This window comes from Cotesia typhae, unplaced genomic scaffold (genome assembly GCF_013202065.1).
Source record: "Cotesia typhae breed Kobodo isofemale line unplaced genomic scaffold, CoteBio_Ctyphae scaffold_13, whole genome shotgun sequence".
Classification (NCBI taxonomy): domain Eukaryota; kingdom Metazoa; phylum Arthropoda; class Insecta; order Hymenoptera; family Braconidae; genus Cotesia; species Cotesia typhae.
Genome location: NW_027423774.1, coordinates 5,111,260 through 5,130,693, shown reverse-complemented (window position 1 = coordinate 5,130,693; position 19,434 = coordinate 5,111,260). Strand labels below are relative to the sequence as shown.

Sequence of the window (19,434 nt, the reverse complement as noted above, 5' to 3'; positions counted from 1 at the left end):
GTAATAATTATCGGTATGCTTAATAGCGACTGAAGAAGGTACGTCAGTAATCGGCATCAATTATCCTTCGGACATTGACCGAGCTACTGAGCGGAACTTCTCACTCGATCTCGGTGGAGCGATCAGTGGTATAGTTATAGTTACTATTAACGTGTATAGTTTGGCTACAGGGACCAGGGGGACGGGAGAAGGGAGAGGGAATATAACAGAAGCACATTACATCCCTTGAGGGTGTTCGCTGGCGTCTAAGATGAGGCAATATCTCGAGATTCATGGTATCTAGCCTACTTTAAGACGACTACGACGGATGGATCAAATTATTCGCGGCAAGATGATCTCAATTAAGTACGGCACAGTCTAATCTGATGGGCGATACGTTCGTTTAATCTGATTGCTCCTGGAATGGCTCACTAGTTATACACACCTTCTTACTGTTGCTAAATTTTATTTATTTACAAAACGAGTAAATAAATTTTGATTTAATTTTGTAAATTTTAAAACTGCACAGAAAAAAAAAATTTATTTTAATCAAGTAAATAATTTTGAAGAATTTCATCTTTTAAGTAAATTTTACTTAATTCAAGAAATTTTCATCTTGATTCAAATTAACTTTTTTTTCAAGGTAGAAAAAAAATTTTGAATTCAATATTTTTTTTAATCTCGTGTGAAAAATTCAATTTTTTTTTTTTTAAATTATTTAAAACAAAAATTTTTTTGTAAAAAAAAAAAAATTGTAAGAACTAAGCCAGGATTCGAACCTGGATATTCACAATTATAAATCGAGTTGTCTAAAAATTTAATTCTTAACTTTCTTGAAAAAAAAAAAAAAATAAATAAAAAAATAATAATAATAATAAACAAATGAAAAAAAATAAAATAAAAAATTAAAAAAAAAACTCTTCCGTAAAAATGGCCGACAGAAAAAACAATAAAGCACACAATTTTGTTGTGATGGCATCATTGAACAGAAAGTTCCATTACTCTCTGTTGAACTCTCGGATCATTTCTCGGTTCTTACTCGAACTTCTCTAGTTGACTTTATTCTTAAGCTCTAGTAAACCCTCGGGGAAATGAACGTCGAACGATCAACGGGAAACGACAAATGACGAACGATTAACAGAGCAACCAACAAAGTACAACGATCAACAAGTTTTAGGCACGATGTCTTACTACTTTAGTACAACTAGCAGCTAGAAGCTACCAACTACCATCTATACCATTTACCACCAGCTACTTACTATTATCGTCTAAGGAATTTATAAAGGATGAAAATCGAGACTTTTAAAGTTAAGTATTAAAAGGTATATAACCTCTAACGACTGAGCTGAGCTTTTCTTCCCTTCTCTTTAGTGTTATATATTATGAACATATATGGAATATCTGGACTATAAATATACATCACCATTAGACTTTATCGAAAGTTTAACCTCGTCCATGCAAACTCATTAAACGTTATCCAAAGTGCAAATGGCCGTGCATAATTATTACAATATTATGCCGTTAAATTATAATTAAAATTTAAAGAAAAAAAGTCGAGACTTTTTTCAGAGCTCGAACTTGAATTATTTATAGGAACGCCGGTTAAAATATATATATAAAAAAAAAACAGCTAAATTATTTCGCCAGATCAATGAAACACGTGTTACGTAACAGCCCCTCGTTAATTTTTGAACCGCGATGTCTGCGCTACAGGGTAAGAGTTAAAGGTTGGAAAGCAAGAATATTACGTAACCGATTTTAATGATAACGGGTTAAAAAGGCAGTAAATTAATTATTATTGCTTCAAATTGTTAACAACACTGAGATGTTTATTTTAAGAATTTTATAAAAATAAATCAATTTATAAAATTGTGAAAAAAAAATTTTTTTTTAATGCTAACTTTTATATTTTAACTATAATGTAAACACATTAAAAATTTATAAGAAATATATGGATGAAAATATAGCAAAAATTTATTTCAAACTGGATAATATATTTGTAATTGTAATTTATAATTGTATTTTTTATAAAGCTTGAAATTTTTTTTTATATATTTTTTATGAACTCAAATGAAAAGTCTCGATAAGTGTAACATCGGGATGAGCTTATATCTTTAAAAATGTCAATCGTGCACAAGATACAAGGTAATTTCTTAATTATGTATCTAGAGATAAAGCATTTTTGAATGCAACCTAAGTACTCATCATAGTAAATTTACTATCGGTAAAAATGATATGAAATTTTATTCTCTTAATAATATAGATTATTTTGATGGAGGTTATTAATAATATTATCATTTGAAATAATATGTACTGTAAAAAACAATAAAAAAAACTCAATTTTTCATCCACAGTAATTTACAATACTGACGTCTTTTTAACTTTGAATTTAATTAGTCGTAAAAATATGACTCAAGAATAAAAATAAGAATAAGTAAGCATTATTTTGAGAAGATGATGGTGCAGTTTTTTGTTCCGTCGAGCCAAAGCGGATTAAAATTGACAACACGACTCGCGACTAAAATTATCAATCTAGTTTATTGCTTACGCGAAAGTCCACTGAGTTTTACGAGTGTGTCTATCAAATGTATTGTATATAAATATAAATATCAATATATCCATTATATAAGGTGCACATTATAAATGGTAAGTTTATAGCGGCGGTGGGTAGTGGTGAATTGTGTCGGTTAGTTATTACTCTTCGTTCCTTTCTTAACGTAAAAAACTTTCATACTTTATGTACTGTTTTATATTTTTTACAGCTTTTTTGTGTAAAGTATAAAATTTACTTCTTTTATAAAAATATATATATGTATATATTTATTAAAGTAATGTGTTACAGGTGCATAAAGGCAAAAAATTATCAAAAAAACCAACAGAGTTTCCCTGACAAATGACATTAAGCATGAGAATATTTTAGTATATATTAAAGTATTAACTTAAAAAACCCTCAAGTACAAGTATAAGTTTGTATATTTCTGAGGGAACGACTAGGCGCAAAGTAGGGCAAAGGTTCTTCAGAATATGTCTTAAAAAATCGTTAAAAAGTGAGTTAAAGTTACAAGGGTCGACTGGAAAATTTAAACTATGAAAATTAAACCGCAATTACTAATAATAAAGTTGTAGAAATAAATACTGGTTTGATTAACAGATAATGATTGCATTAAAAATAAATTAGCTTGGTTCAATAAAAAAAAAAAATTGTCGAAAGCACAAAAATTTTTCAATTAAGGAATTTTTCATTGCTTTAATTAATTTTACTAGACAAAAGAATTTTCTTGGTTGACTTTAAAAAGAATTTTTTCAGTTAGAAAATTTTTTTTAATTCAAACTGAAAAATTCTAGTAACAAATAAATTACAATAAAAAAATTCTTTAAAAAATTTACACTGATTATTTTTTTTTATTTTAACATTTAAAATTTTTTTCATAATAATTTAATTGTTAAAAATTTGTAATATCAGTTAACTTTAGTTGTAATTACTGAAGTTAGCTATCAGCTGTTAATTTTTAAAATTTTTATAATAAATAAATTGCAATAAAAAAATTTTTACAGGTGTTTTTTAAAAATTTGAAAATTTAAAATTTTTTCATTGAATTTTTTCATAATAATCTGTTAAAAATCCCTACAATAAAAATACATGAGAGTGTAAAGTTAGTCAATAGTCTAAACTCGCAAAAAAATGGGATCTGATTCCTTATTGGTCGAAATTAAGGCGCGCTATTTAAATTTCTAATCTTGCTTAATTTAAAATCCACGATTAAACTCGACAAAATAAATTTAAAAAAAAAAAAAAAAAATCTCACCTTGCAGTGTGTGCAGTTGTGAATGACCGAGTACTGCTGAGCGCAGTCGTACCGAGCAAGGACCTCGCCGAATTCGCAGTGAAGCCTCGCAGCAAGCGCGTCGACACTGAGAAGTTTGTCCAGTGCATTAACGCATTTCCGTCCACCATTAAGCACGTCCTCAAGAGGGCCCCCTTTCCCAGGTGCCAAAGCATTGACAGCCGCGTGCTCACAACAATGACGTAACCGTAAGCCACTCACAAACCAATACCGGTTCTCCTTGGGGGTTAAAAAACTCAAAGAGTCCGATCTCGCGAAATCCTCCCGACAGATATCTTCCTTGTGCGACTCCTCGAGGTAAAAAAGGCACTGATCCGGAGCCGCTGAATTACCACTGGCTGACGATGACGATGAAGATGAAGATGACAACGATAGTGGCTTCCATTTCGCGTAACTTTTAGCATTCCCAGTTCTCGAGCTCTCCGGGACGTGAAGCCGCTGCACGGCCTCAAGGAAAATTTTCTTAGCGTCGCCCTGGCCTTTGCAGGGCATTGGGCAGTACTTTGGCACTTCAGGTGGTCCGCAGGTGCCCTGAAGATCGGCCGGCGCTGGACCCGCCAGGTCGCAGGCCGAAAGCCAAGGGTTTATCGCATTAACATCCCATGTGTATTCGTTGTAAGGATGTTGCTGCATCAAAGTGCTACCTGAGTGTCTCTGCTCCTTCTTCTGGCCCTTGTCGGTCAGGTTCGCCAGTGGCTGCCCGGACGCGGTGACCGGCCCCGCGAACAGGTACAGGACCAGCAACAACAGCGTCCAGCCTCGGACGCTGTTTCTCGAGGCAGTGTTATAAAACTTATCGTTTTTCCAGCCCTTTTCCTTTCTCTTTTCCTTTCCTTTTTTCTGGCCCTTGCTCCAAGAAGCAATCTTCTTAACCTCGGATGCCTCGCCAGCGTCCTCATCACTCTGCCCATCCGGTTCTCCCTCTTTATGTTTATCTTTTTGTTGATGATTATTGAAGGCAGTGTTTTTAAGCATTTTGGGATAAGTTTTAGCCGTAATAGTATCATGATTAACGTTATCTCTATAATTAGTGTTACAATTAATGTTAATGTTATTAATACAAGTAGAATTATCATTATCATAAATATTACAAGTATCAGTAGTCGGTTGGCATAGTGCGGACGTGATTTTGACCTGGTGACACAGAGACCCGCTCGTAGAGCAGCAGACACGACAGGTGTAGACCTCGGTGTTGCATGACAATGAGGATGGTGAACCGGAATTAAAGGCAGTGCTGATCCACCCCCGCTCCTCGTAACCGTAATTCTGAGAACTGGAATAACTAGGAGAATTGTCAGGGTCCCCTTTCCCGGCGGGCTCGTTATTATTATCACCATCACCGGGATCCTCATCAACAGAGTCCTCAACAAGGGCATTAGCCTGGGATTCCGGGTGTCCAGCGTGTCCAGGATGTCCAGCATGTCCAGCGTAACGCTTGCTGTGAAGCGACGAGGACGAAGAGCGAATGATCCTTTTGACGGACGTCGAGACCGGACTCGGACGTTTCGAGGGGAGGTTGCTGTTTTTGATGTCAATGGTGTTGTTGTTGTTGTTGTTGTTGTTGTTGTTGTTGTTGTTGTTGTTGTTGTTGTTGATGATGATGTTGTTGATGATGGCGAGGTTATGTAAGCTCTTCGTCTTGATGGTCGTGGGTGGTGGTGGTCCCGTGGTACGGGGCGGATGCTCGAGTCGCATGAGCACGTGACAGGGGACACTGGCGTCCCCACGACGACGTTGTCGGCGCTCGTTCCAGGAGGCGAGCGTCGACCTCCCACAGGCTCTTCTTCTATCGTTCCTTCTTGTGCAATTATTATCTTGTAAAAAATAATCCTCTTGTATTTCTTTCCTCTCGCTTCTGCTCCCGGTTCTCTCCCCGGAGCCTTCTTCAAGGTGGGAAGTTCTAGCTCGCGAACTCGCGGCTTCTGGAGCCGACAGGGACGACGGCGCGGGTTGCGTTCGGTCGATCCGGGCCGCATCGCTGAAGAACCCAGTTAGGCCTGGGCCCGACGCCGCCGCGTGCTGACCGAGCACCCGGAACGTCAGATGCCAACAGCCTAGTGACAAAGCGGGAGTTTCCGCCTTCCGGAGCCAAAAACCCCGAGCCGGTCCGTTCTCTTGCTCTTTGACCTCGACGAGGTCCCGTTTTTCGACCAAAAGTGGCCCGACGCCAGAGCTCCGGTTCCTCGCCAAAGTTCCGAGCCCAAATTTCTGTCGTCCAAGTCCAACTCCAGGCAACCTCCTCTTTTGCGTCCAGCTTTTGCGTCAGACTCTTCAGAGTTACCGGCTCCGGCAAGTACCACTGTTTTGTCTTTGGTTTCAGCTGCCTCGCTGCGCTGATTGAGTGATACAAGCGGTTCATGCTGCATGCTGGACAACCTGCCAACCCGCCACGCTGCCCCTACACACGTCCTCCTCCACCCTTCAGCTTTTTTTACCCAAGACCCGACTGCCCTTTTTTTCACACCCCAAAAATCAGAATAAAATTAAATTTTATTCTATTCAATTAAATCTTTCTCCCAGTTACTTTTATAAAAACTTTATCGCGTACCGACCGCAAAGCCAATCCGTCCAGAGGATGTCAATTATGGACACACCCCACTGATACCGAGTATTTAATATCACTATTCCCTAAAAATTACACACTCCTGACCTTCTCTCTCTAACTAAAACTAAACAAACCAACAAACAACTCACTGACAACTCACTAGTCCCACTTGTTCGATCTTTTTCACTCACTGGTGCCCCAACAATTTATTCTGGTGATAGCGACACTGGGGCTGCGCCCGCGCGTTCGCGTACCCCAGGCCCGTAAGAGAAAATTCAAACCTTTTTTTCTTTCCAAAATTGCTCAAATTTTTATTTAATATTTCTCCGGGATTTTAAAACCCGAATTTACATTTCGCGGCCACTATTACAATCGTCACTTCACTCACCACACTAATTACACTTCGCCGCGCCTTTTACTCGTAAAAGAACCTCCGGAAAACATCTAAGATACTTTATTTTCCTCAGATTTATTATATTTATTTAATATCAAGACTTATACTTTATAAATTACCACTAAATTAATTTATTATTTATTTATTTATCAGCTACCCGACACCACTGACGGACTCTGAACGCGGTCCTCGTCACCGGCGTCGCTGCTGACGCGGGTCTACCATCCTCTCACACACTCTGCAGACTCACACACCCACACTCACTGACACTCATTAAAACCTGGCCCTATTTATCAATAAATAATATAAATAAATTAATTAATTCACTGTTTAAACATTTAGCTTTAGAAAAAAAAAAAAAAAAAACAACTACCCCGGGAATTTTTACTCAGCATGTATTGTAATTATTGTACCGTAAGTTATGTTTGGTTAAACGGAACTAGGTCCAAAGTGACCATGATAATTTAAAAGGAGAGTTTATTTTCCGTTCACATACACACACCACGAGCCCTACTCCCTCTCGTGTTCTCCCTTGTCAACGCGTGTGTCACAGACCACAGCCACGGCCGCCGTACAGTGTGTCCTTTCGACAGCGAGAATGGAACTAAACCTCGCCTACCTCCCCCGGAGCAACCAGCCGTATGCACGGCTGTCAGGGGGCGGAGCAATCTTTCCCTGTTTCACTGTCCAAAAAATCCCAGAATAATCCGCTGGTACTTACAACTTACTCCAGTTTTAGTTTTACTTTTAGTTGTAACCCAACAATACCGACACTAATTCAATCCTCCGCCACTTAAATTAAACCAATGTTCATTAATTAATTAATAACACAGTGACAGTGATAGTGACAGAAACACCAGATAAACTTATTTTGTCGGTCGATAGATAGGAGATCTGTAATTCATCACTGTTTTTTTTTTTATTAAATATTTTTATTTTTATTTTAGTATTAATTTTTGGTTTTTTAATTATTATTATTATTATTTCAGAATTTATCAAGAGTCTAGTAAAGGTTAGTTCAGAAGATAAGTTAATAAAACGTAAAGAGAAAAACTAAAACGGGTAGCATTGCCCCGGGACGCACGCACGAGTCGCGCGATGCGCACACGTCCTTCCTCGAGTCACGGGGCTCGAGACTGCCACCAACGCACTGGTGGCACACTAACTTGGGCGCAACCACCGCCAAGATCAAGCCAGCCAGCCAGCCAGCCAGCGAGAGGGAGCTGACACAACCTTTTGCTGTGCTAAACAGAGACGGATTTATAGATTATGGACACACACACACACACACACACACACACACACACACACACACACACACACACACACACACACACACACACACACACACACACACAGACTTTGTTATACCGAGGACGGAAAGATGCCAGCTCCAACCTCGGCTCCTCGGTCTCTCTCTCGCGAGAGAAATCTCGAGAGATAGTACGCTCGAAAACCCTCCAAGGATCATCTATATAATCATCGGCTACATACTTTCTCTCCCGCTGAACCTTTCGGGCTTTTTTATTAAGTGAACACCCGTTTAATCATCATCGGGGAATTTTTTTCACTGACACTCGCCACTCGTTTTATAGTTTTAATTTTTTTATTAATTACCGACACTTTTTTATTTTTTTTTTTTTTTCGCGATAAAACAATTGACAGTTTTTTTAGAGTAAAAAAGTGGATGTGCTCATTGTGAAAAAATTATTCAAGTCACTGATAAAAATTTAAATTTATTTTTATAATAGAATTTTGATTTAATTTTATTGAAATAATTATTGGAATAATTAAAAGGATAGTTAAATAATTAATTAAGAAGGTTACTAATGTAATTACCGATAAATAAACACATAATAACGTTTGAATAAGTGTGACAGGAAGGTGAAGGATGTCACACACACAGAGCCGGCCGTTTCTTAGTTTACCGTGGGTGAAAGGCGGGCGTCGCAACCTCCGCCATCTTCGTTTGTTGCCGCTCCCCGCCCGGGCTATCCGACGCCTACACCTCAGCGCCGTCAACGTTTCGTCCCTTTGCCCCGCAGCTGGTCCTCCGGCCATCCACCACCCAACGTCCTGGTCCTCTTCGCTCCCACGCGACACCGCACCCGCCAAGTCCCCCTTTTCGCTTGCCGACCCGCGAATCTCTCCCTCAAACTATTAAACTATTTTTTCTTCAAAATTTTCAATTAATTTTTTGAGCGCTTAAAAAAATCATTTTTTTTTGTTTTGAAAAAAAAAATTTATCAAATCGCCAGCTGATTGTTATAAATTCGTAAAAAAGCTCCTTGGCGCGCTGATCTAAAGCTTGCGCAGTGGATCGACGGTCCTGACGGTGGCGCCCGCGATTCAGGGATTATGGAAGATATTTAGTCAGACAGAAGTAAGTGGATTGATAAGAGTGCGCATGATCCGCTCTTCAAGGGGTTGTAGGGGAAATTTAGTGCTCTGTGTGTGTGTGTATGTGTGTGTGTGTGTGCGTGTTTAGAGAACGTGTATAAGTACATATGTATTGAGAGTAATTTATATGGAATCGATAATTCAGAACCAGCTGCAGAACAAGAGAATTTAGTCACGCGGCCTGCCTGTCCGATTGCCACTCGCTGAGAGCCTCTCGCTCTTACTTATGAAGATTTTCCTCCCTTATCTTTATTTGTATCTTTATCTCCGTACATGCAAACATAAAATATATAAATATATACATATATAGAGAGAGAGAAAGAGATAAATGTTTAAATGAGTGCATACAAGACTCTACTCCCGACTCCTATCTTTACGATTGTGTCCTCTTTCAGCGGCTGAGGTGGGATGTTACACGTTTTAGTGGTGGTAAGCTTTACCACTTGTTATGAAATTGGGCTCGTGCCATTGTAATTTTATACACACATGCTCGCCCAGCGCAACTTTGGCACAAATCGAGATTAAATCCGACAATTTTATTCTTTGGTTATTTTTTTATTTTTTTATTTATTTATTTTTTTTTTTTAGAAGAATGTCTTTAGGACACGTGACAAGAGTTGGCGCGTGATATTGTCGGGCATTAAATTAAAAGGTTTGCTAGAGAGAAAATGCGCATGCCTAAGGAGAGAGTATCGTTGTTAATCAAACGGTGCTTAACTTTTTTGGTATTTACTTAATCGATGGCTTGTACTATATCCGTCTCTGAAGATTAATTGCTCGGTTATTATGAGGAAATTATTAGTTTTTTTTTCAACTTGGGGATTAATTTTTATTAATTATGAAGAGTTATTGGTTTCTATTAATCCGAGAAAAAAATAAAAATTTGATTTTTATTTTGTTGAATTATTTTTTGACTAATTCGATTGAAATAAAATTTTTTTTTCACAAAAATAACTCAGATTAAAACAATTAATGTTTTAAAAATTTTAAATTGGAATTTAAAATCTTTATTATTAAATATTTTTACTGGCTGGATAATTTTTTAAAACTATGTCAATAATTTTTTCAATTAATAAAATTCAATAATTTTTATCATTTTCATTTAAAAAAAAATCTGAATCATTAGAAAAATTTTCTTTTTAATCATTAATAAATAATTTAGCAAATAATAAAAATAAAATACAATTTTAAATGAAATTTTTATAAAAAAAAAATTCTAAGTATTAATTTTTGCAGTTTTTAATATAATTTATAAAAATTATATTTTTTTTTTAAATTTATGAAAATTATATTTTTTTAAATTAATTATTCAGACTTTGGCTTAAAAAAAACAACTTTTTAATTTTATAAAATGATACTTAAATTAATTTATCAAAGTTTCATAAAAAAAACTCAAATTTCAATTAAAATTTTCAATAAAAATAAATAAATTTATCTGCAATAATATAATTACCATTACTTTTGTCAAAAGTTGGTAAATAAATTGTGCAATGAATTACAAAACAATTCAAAGTAAAAGTTACCTAGGCGAATTACAAACTGAAATTAATATTAGAATATAGAGTAGTATTGGCAGAGAATAGAAGTAAAGCGCAGTTGACACATACGAGCTCCGAAGGATAAGCTGGAGGTAAAATGATAATTCGGATATATGTACATATATGTATATATATATACAAAAAGAGAGAATAGCATCGGTCGATGCTAAAGGGTCGAACTTTAAGCGGTATTGTGCTGTCACGTGCGAGCACTCGCCCTCCGGCACGACTAGTAACGCGGACGTAATCTCAACAGAGTGAGCGTACACACTCGTTATGTTACACACATGTATTTTATATTTATAGATGTACAGACAGACATATAGTGCTGTGTGGGAATATAGAATATGGAAAATGGAAAGATGCAGGGACCGACACAACCCAACAGATGAGCAGAAAAAGAGGGCGAATGCAAGTGAGAGAAGGGCCGGAAAAACGGGAGAATATATATGTACGCTATACAGAATTCGGAGTCGAGGGATGTTATATAAAACGGGCTGAGACCAAATTCTAAAGGCATGAATAACTGAAAGAGACGAAAAATATTTAATTTTGGTCTCCCGTCTTTCATATTCGGCTCATTCACATTCACATACTGTCGCGTATGTATTTTTGATTTCAATGCAGTTAATATGTATGAGGATAATATTTTATACTGTTTTATATTGTATTGGTATATATATATATATATATATATATATATATATATATATATATATATATATTTTGCGGCTGCTATCAATTCAAACAGACCCTACATTGGTGCTCTATACATGTAACTTTTGGCTTTTGTAATAGACTGTAATGGATGGTACTGAATTTACATATATATTTGTACATATTTATTCAAAATAGTTTATAATAATAATAATTATTATTATTTGTTGAAAATACCGAAATTCTCGAGTGAAGTTGAAATGTAAAGGAAAGTTAATTAAAAATGTTTGATTATGAAATGTTTTATTTTAAATTCTTGGAGTGGAAAACATTTTTTTTTAATTATAGTAAAAAATAAATTTTTTAGTATGCAAGTTTTAAAAATAAAAATTTAAAGAAATTTATTATAATGATTTCATAAACAAATTTTTGTTGATTATTAAAAAATTTTTGGCTTTAAATTTTATTAAAAACTAGCAATCTTGCAGCCACTATGTAATTGCCGTGACTTGTAAATTTTAAATAAATAAAATTTTGCTTTATTAAACAATAAATTTTGTTAAATTACACCGTACTTTCTTAAATATTGACGTTTTTAAAGATATAAGATCATTCTGATGTTAAACTCATCAAGACCTTTCATTTGAGTACCCACATGCATTTTTGATATATTTTTCATATATACATATATATAATATATATAAATATATGAAAAATTGATGTGGGTACTCAAATGAAAGGTCTTGATGAGTGTAATGTCGGGGTGAGCTTATATTTTTGAAAATGTCAATAATTCACAAGATACAAGGTCATTTCTTAATTTTTGGCATTTTTAAAGATATAAGCTCATCCCGATGTTACATTCATCAAGAACTTTTATTTGAATACCCACATGCATTTTTGATATATTTTTCATATATACATATATATAATATATATAAATATATAAAATATATGAAAAAATGATGAGGGTACTCAAATGAAAGATCTTGATGAGTGTAATGTCGGAATGAGCTTATATTTTTAAAAATGTCAATAGTTCACAAGATCCAAGGTAATTTCTTATTTATGTATTAAGAGATAGAGCATTTTTGAATGCATAAAAACCCATTTTATCAGATAAATACACTGGCCACAAAATTTTGCTTTTTCTTTTAATAATATAGGTCAAAAAAATTTTTAAAATTGTTATATTTAAATCATTTTTTTTTTTTGAGAAGAAAAAAAATAGCGGGTTTGAAATTGACCAAAGTAAATGATGATAAAGAAAATCTATAAATAAAACGAGGAAAGATTTGAGTAGAGGAAAAAAGCATTTATAAAGCTACAAAGTAATTTGGTTTGTTGTATATATATATTACACAATAAAAAAAAAGCCATAAATCTTGGGAATATGCTCGATAGATGTAGACTTATTTGTTTTTACTCACCGACAGATTCTATACATATATAAATTATCAGTATTACTTACAGCCACTTAATTCGCCTTTACTTTTAAGACGTAGCGATATCCCAGGGTAGTTATAACTATCAATAAAGTTGGTTGCATTGTGTGGATGTTACACAGAATAAAAGCCGGGTGAGGACGGAAATCGCTGATTCAACTGCTTAAGGAAGCTATATGCTGGCACTACTCTTGAGACTTTTCCGATATTATTAATTGACTATAAAACACTGTCATTTTTTTATTGGGGTATTAAATCGATCAATTTAATATTTTGTGGATAATTTAAATTGTGTTTTATAAAAAAATACCCGAAAGTAATTATTGCAATAAAAAATTTTTTAATAAAAAAATTATTTGAGTTAATAATTCTAGTGTTATTTATGAAAGACATATATATAGATTTATTTGAATTACACAGGAATAATATTACGTATATCAATAGCAATTTATCAAAGTAATTATCATTAATGCATGACTACAGATTCAACTTAATCAAATAATTAAACCCTAGAGATAAAATTACATTAAAATTTAAATGTAATTAATTATAATAACATTACTGTTATTAAATAATTATAATAAATTTTATGGTAATATTCATAATCAATATATTATTTATTAATAATTATTTTAATCAGTATATCGTAATTTTTTTTAATTATTTGCCTTTATACTATGTCCTGCATTAAAAAGGAATTTTAATATTTGGTCAATCAATAATTATTATTATTAATATTATTAATTATTATTATTTTATATTTTTTCATTTTTTATCAACAATTATTTACACGACTGTATCACAGGCATAAGAGCCAATTATTTATTCAATTTTTTTTTTTTTTTTCATTCAAATTATCTTTGATCTACAATTATTATTATTAATCAGTTGTTTACTGTTGAATGAAAGTGATAATAAAATTTATATATATATATATATATATATATATATATATATATATATATATATATATATATATATATATATATATATATATATATATATATATTCGTCAACTGAATATTTTTTTTTGTTCTGATATTATTTATTAATACCCTTACATTAATTTTAATATATAAATTCTATTTTAATCAAGCACCTTCATTAATTATTAATTATTTAGAATTAATTAAATTTTTTTTTTTTCAACAAAAATTTAATATAAAAATAATGCTTTAATTATTTATCTAAAATAATTAAATATTTTTTACGTAATTGCGGCTTAATTTTACTATCCAGTAATTTTGATATTCAAAAAATAAAATTTTTTTTATCAATATATAAATATCAAGCCAAACTTACTCACCATAAATTAATTTTAAATAATAGACGTGTAAAAATAATTATAAAATAATTAATATTCAAAATACTATTAATTAATATGTTGTTAATTAAATATTCACGCACTCGACTAATTTTTAGCAATAAAAAATAATAATAAAATAAAAGTTACTTGGTATGTAAAAAGTAATTTTTTTTTTGTTTATCTGACAAAAATTCAACGATCATTCATCCCATTCGAATAATAATAATAATAATAATAATAATAATTTTTAGAGATAAAATATGTGATTTGTGTAAATGTCATTAAACACTAAATTTACCCCGTAACATTTCAGCTAAATTAAAATTACTATCCTGATGTGAATTAACAGGAGCGAAAGTTGTAGGTGGAACCTGCACTGCAGATTGAGATTGAGATTGTGAAATGTGAACCACTGATGCTGGATGTTCTTCAGCGTCTGCACTACACACAGTAACCGTAAAAGTATCATTACTGTCTGTAGAGCGTTCGAAATCGGACGGTTCACCTGAACAATTAAACAATTTACAAGTCCTTTATTTTATTTTATTTTTATTAAAAATTATTTTATTATTTTTAATAAGTAAAAAAAAAAAATGCCATTAGGCAGCTGAAATGGAAGTAGATTTTTCATAATGAAAAAATAAAAAACTACTGGGATTGTATTTAAAAAAAAAAAAAAAAAAATGCAACAGTAAATTTCATAATCATTATAATGGAATAGGACTTAATTTTAAAACTACACATATGATATGTTACTCAAATTGAAGCTTATTTAAAGGGCTTTCAGATACAATTTACAGAGATTCAATAAAAAAAAAATGCATTTTTAAAAAATAAATATTCCAAGTATTTAATAATAATGCTGAGAAATGTTATTAAAACTCGCGATAATTATTTTATTATTTAGTGAGCAATCTCTGATACGCTATCAGTTAAAATGCAGATTACATGGAAGTGTTTAGGCTTATATTGTTATATTGATTAAGCGATATAATAATAACAATAATATATAAATAAATTATGCAACAAAGTACTCACCATTGATGCTGTGAGTGTCCGATACTAGAAAGGTTGTGTTGCCAGATGTCTCACCGTTGTGGGAGCTCCTGCTACCGCCTGATGTTATCAGCGACCTGAAGGAATCGTCACTGCTGTTTGACGAATTTGAATTACGTCTCAGGTGTGATCTTAATGCTCGGGTGAATGGATTCTCACGCTGTGGTGAGAATGTACCACCTTGTGTGCCTGGAAATTTTTTTTTTATTATTTATTTATTTAATTTAATTTATTTATTTATTTCCTAAAAAAAATGTAGATAAATAGACGAAACCTATGTAACCCCTTAAAGTATTTAATTGCAGTATACAAAAGACTATTTTGGTACTTAGTCTTGGTTATTTTATATCTCTGAATTATTTTTTGTCTAAATTATTAATTGAAATATTTATTTAAAAAAAAAATTATAAACTTCCTAAAATTTATAAATAAATTTAAATTTACCTTGATGACCATCTCTGATTAGTGGAGTCGAGTCATCGGCATCTGAATCACTTTCACCGTCAGTGATTATTCTCTCATCGGCTGCGAAAACTTTGCGCTTACAAACTGGACACACGCGCTTATTTTTCGTCAGCCAGGGATCAATACACTTTGTATGATATGCTGAAAAAAAAATTATTAATTATTAAATAAGTCTTGATTACGTAGACTTTTTTTTTTTTTTTATATTAAAGGTATTTAATTTTTTATATTTTAATAACAAAAATAAAAAATACTCACCATGAGCGCAAGGTAGTACACGCAGCTTATCATTTTCAACATAATCGTCTAAACAAATGGCACAAGTCTCATAAGGATCGCCCTTTGTGTACTTGTGTGTGGGTATTTTCTTCAAACTCGACTTAGGTAATCTATGCCTACGCTGTCTACGTCTATCTTTTATACATCTTACAACCATGAAAATAACCATGACTAGGAAACATATGCCCACAACAATCGCGAACGGGAGTAACAAATGTGTGTTGATATTAAATGGAATATCATCATTTATCAACACTGAGAAATGATTGTCCCATAAATAATTTTGTTTTATCATTAAGCCCGTTATCGAGCTTACAAATACTGATGGGATAATTATTCCAAGTGGTTCCTTGGCTGACATTGGTTCTGTTGAATAATTAAATTTTTTTTTTAATTAATATTAATTTTTAGAATTTTTTTAATAAATAAATTAAAGTGAGAAAAATTTATTTAAAAAATTACAATTTTTTTAACCGAGTTTATTTTTAAATTAAAATAAAAAAATTATCAAGTGCCTTCTAATGTCAGTGTTATAATTTTTGTCATTTTACTACTGACAAAAATTCTTGAATAAAATAAATATTCATTAAAGCCAAAAGAAAAAATTTCTTTATTAAAAAAAAAAAATTTTTTTTTTACCCTGAATTTTTTTATCAATAAATAAATTAATAAAATTACTCACCTAACTCATTACTATTAACATTATGAACAATAACAGCATCATAGCCAGCTTTTTGTGCCATTCGTACTTTTATTTCAAAACTACAATTATAACGAGCTATTAATGCTATCCATAAACCGGTGTAATTAGTCTCATTCGGCGGTGGAGCTATTACACGACACGCTGTTGGCGGCTGTGCGTAAACAACTCTCCCCTATAAATAAATTAATAATCATTTCATGAATAATAAAACTAAAACAATTTTGAATGAATAAATAAATAATAATAATTACTCGGATTCCCTCGACGGGAATAAGTGGGCCGAATCTAGCAGGTACATCGCGGAACTCCTCTTCTATTTCCGGCTGCGAATTATCTGAGAAAACAAGAATGTCGCCGTAGACATTCGCGGCCATTGTTGACAGTGTCAGACATAACAACACGCGGTGGCTCGAGCTACAGCAGTATAACAACATTATCGTTGTGTGTTTGGTCGAGGTTTATTACACTGTGATGATTATTGTTACAGCGTTATGAGGCACTTTCACCCCATAAGGATATATCACATCCTATAAATCGTCGTGTGTCAAGTGACTTAATTTTACATCACTGGTTTTTATTGATGGATAAATACTGCCCTGGAACAGAATAAATAAAAAATTATTATTTTCAATTTACAATTTAATTTATTTATTTATACTAGCAACCTTGCTGTTAATATGTGACAGCCGTGACTTGTAAATATAAATAAATAAAATTTTGCTTTATTAAATAATGAATTTTGTTAAATTGCACTGTAATTTTTTAAATATTGAAGTTTTTAAAGATATAAGCTCATCCCGATGTTACACTCATCAAGAGCTTTCATTTGAGTACCCACTTGCATATTTGATATATTTTTCATATATACATGTATATAATATATATAAATATATAAAATATATGAAAAATTGATGTGGATACTCAAATGAAAGGTCTCGATGAGTATAACATCGGGATGAGCTTATATCTTTAAAAATGTCTTTAGTATTTAGCTATAGAGCATTGAAAAGATATGAAACCTTGAAAAAGCACAAAGTCAAGTCAAAACCTTTGCAATGACACTAAATTTTTACAATGAAACAAAATTTTTTTTATTTATGAAAATTAAATTAGCAGATAGTTAATAATTTTAAGAATTTTTTTAATAAATAAATTATGGCAAAAAAAATTGACATTTAGAAATTTTACAGAACTAAAAATGCAATTTTTTAAAAATTATTTTTTGGAGCAAATTTATTTAAAAAAAAAAATTCAAAAATTTTCAAGTGACAGCTAACTTTAATGTCATTTTTTATTCTTCTAATAATATAGATTTAACAATTATTTTAATTCATTCAAAATTATACTGTAATTAACAAACATTTAAACAATTTTTAGAATAAATTATTAAAAAAAAAAATTTTTTTTTATTATAATTTATTTGTTGTTAAAAAAATTTTATATTATGTTAAATTCAGTATCATTATTTAAGAGCAATAAATTAAAGATAATTATTGAAAATTAAAATAAAAAAAAATTATTATTATTCTTCTTATTATTATTATTATTATTATTATTATTATTACACTATGGTCCGTAGTAAAACAGTAATAATTTAAACAAGGAAATAATTTAAAAATGATTCAGCGTACTTAAACAGAAAAAGAATTATCTAATCCGGAAATAATTCTCGTATACATCAATAAAAAAATTAAAACTATTACAATCTACATTAAAATCTTAACTAAATATCACTTTGTACTATAATTGCCGTAAGTAAGTAATACTCCTTGGTAGAGTATCTAAAAACAATAACAAAAAAAATTATAATAAAAACAGCAAGATTGACTATTAATTAATCATCACTAATTACCAACAATGACAATGTTATTACGTATTAGCAATAATAATACACTATTTAAAATAAATTTTAATGTATATATAGGTCATCTGATATCAAATACAAAGCAAAGGAAATAAAACTAGTATAATCAGGGGACTGCACTTATGAGAGTTAGAAATAAAAAAAATGCATCAATGATGTAAATAATATATGTGTGTATATAATATATATATAGATATATAAATTGGAGTGGATAACCAATTTGTATATATAAATAAAAATATATATTTAAATATATATATACACATACATAATACATAGTTATCACTTGGCAAATATATAACTTAATATATCAAGGTTGTAATGTCACATATATTTAAAATACACATTAACTACGTCTTAATGATTAAAATCCATTGTCATAAGTCATAAGTTGGGGTAATTACTTGGATATCTTTTAAATAGTACCTGCAAAAAAAAATATCCAACACTTATTTGTGAACAAGGATGAAAAATTGTTATTGATAGTTGAGGGTTGATAGGTTAACAGATATGATGATAGAAAAAATTTGACAGGAGTGGAAGCAAAGTAGTTGGAAAAAAAAAATTATGTTTGTAAAAATGAATGATTGTTTTGAAGTTGAAGAATAACTGATTGGCTTTTGCAATCTTACCATTGAGATTTTGGAGTTTATGTGGATATAATGTCACTTTGATAAATTACACAGGTATTATTAAATGCACTCTCATGAGGATATATAATTGTTGTATTAAAATGAGTAACAAGTACAATGGTTATAATACTTTTTTTTTTTTTTTAATTTTACGTAAAAGTATGATATATTGTATGTACGGCCGCTTTCTTTAGGAAAAATATTTTTTGCGCATGCGCAGAACATAAATGCGCGAGAGTTCTGCGCGCAAATTTTTAGGCGCGAAAATTTAAAATGTCAAAATTTTAACATTCAAAATCTAATTGCGATTTTTTTTTTTTATTCTT

General features: G+C 31.6%; 2 protein-coding genes across 3 annotated transcripts in view; both read right to left on the bottom strand.

Moving 5' to 3' along the window:
- Positions 1-5,581, bottom strand: part of Mid1 (calcium-permeable channel component Mid1) — a 70,104-nt gene extending 64,523 nt beyond the window's left edge. The window contains exons 1-2 of the mRNA XM_074255181.1: positions 4,948-5,581; positions 3,786-4,845 (exon numbers count right to left, since the gene is read on the bottom strand). Coding sequence (XP_074111282.1) covers positions 3,786-4,845; positions 4,948-5,519 — 1,632 coding nt within the window. The 5' untranslated portion in view covers positions 5,520-5,581. The remainder of the gene's footprint in view (positions 1-3,785; positions 4,846-4,947) is intronic.
- Positions 5,582-13,949: 8,368 nt separating this feature from the next.
- LOC141535182 (E3 ubiquitin-protein ligase RNF13) lies at positions 13,950-19,268 on the bottom strand. Of its 2 annotated transcripts, none has more exons than XM_074255010.1 (7): positions 19,109-19,268; positions 16,864-17,208; positions 16,592-16,784; positions 15,889-16,275; positions 15,610-15,771; positions 15,148-15,354; positions 13,950-14,614 (listed from the first exon to the last, which is right to left on the bottom strand). In XM_074255010.1, exons 2-7 carry the CDS (start codon positions 17,044-17,046, stop codon positions 14,391-14,393), a joined length of 1,356 nt encoding a protein of 451 aa, XP_074111111.1. In that variant the 5' UTR covers positions 17,047-17,208; positions 19,109-19,268; the 3' UTR covers positions 13,950-14,390. The 2 variants fall into 2 exon arrangements, with proteins under 2 accessions (XP_074111111.1, XP_074111112.1); XM_074255011.1 differs by lacking the exon at positions 19,109-19,268 and adding an exon at positions 18,465-18,617.
- Positions 19,269-19,434: the final 166 nt, after the last annotated feature.

What these genes read in the sequence shown, in the direction of transcription:
- LOC141535182 (XM_074255010.1), bottom strand. Translation starts at nt 17,046, where the DNA reads ATGTTGTTATACTGCTGTAGCTCGAGCCACCGCGTGTTGTTATGTCTG. An exon ending in TTCCCGTCGAGGGAATCCGA is followed by an intron (nt 16,785 to 16,863) that starts GTAATTATTATT and finishes ATTTATTTATAG; the next exon opens with GGGAGAGTTGTTTACGCACA. An exon ending in TGTTAATAGTAATGAGTTAG is followed by an intron (nt 16,276 to 16,591) that starts GTGAGTAATTTT and finishes ATTATTCAACAG; the next exon opens with AACCAATGTCAGCCAAGGAA.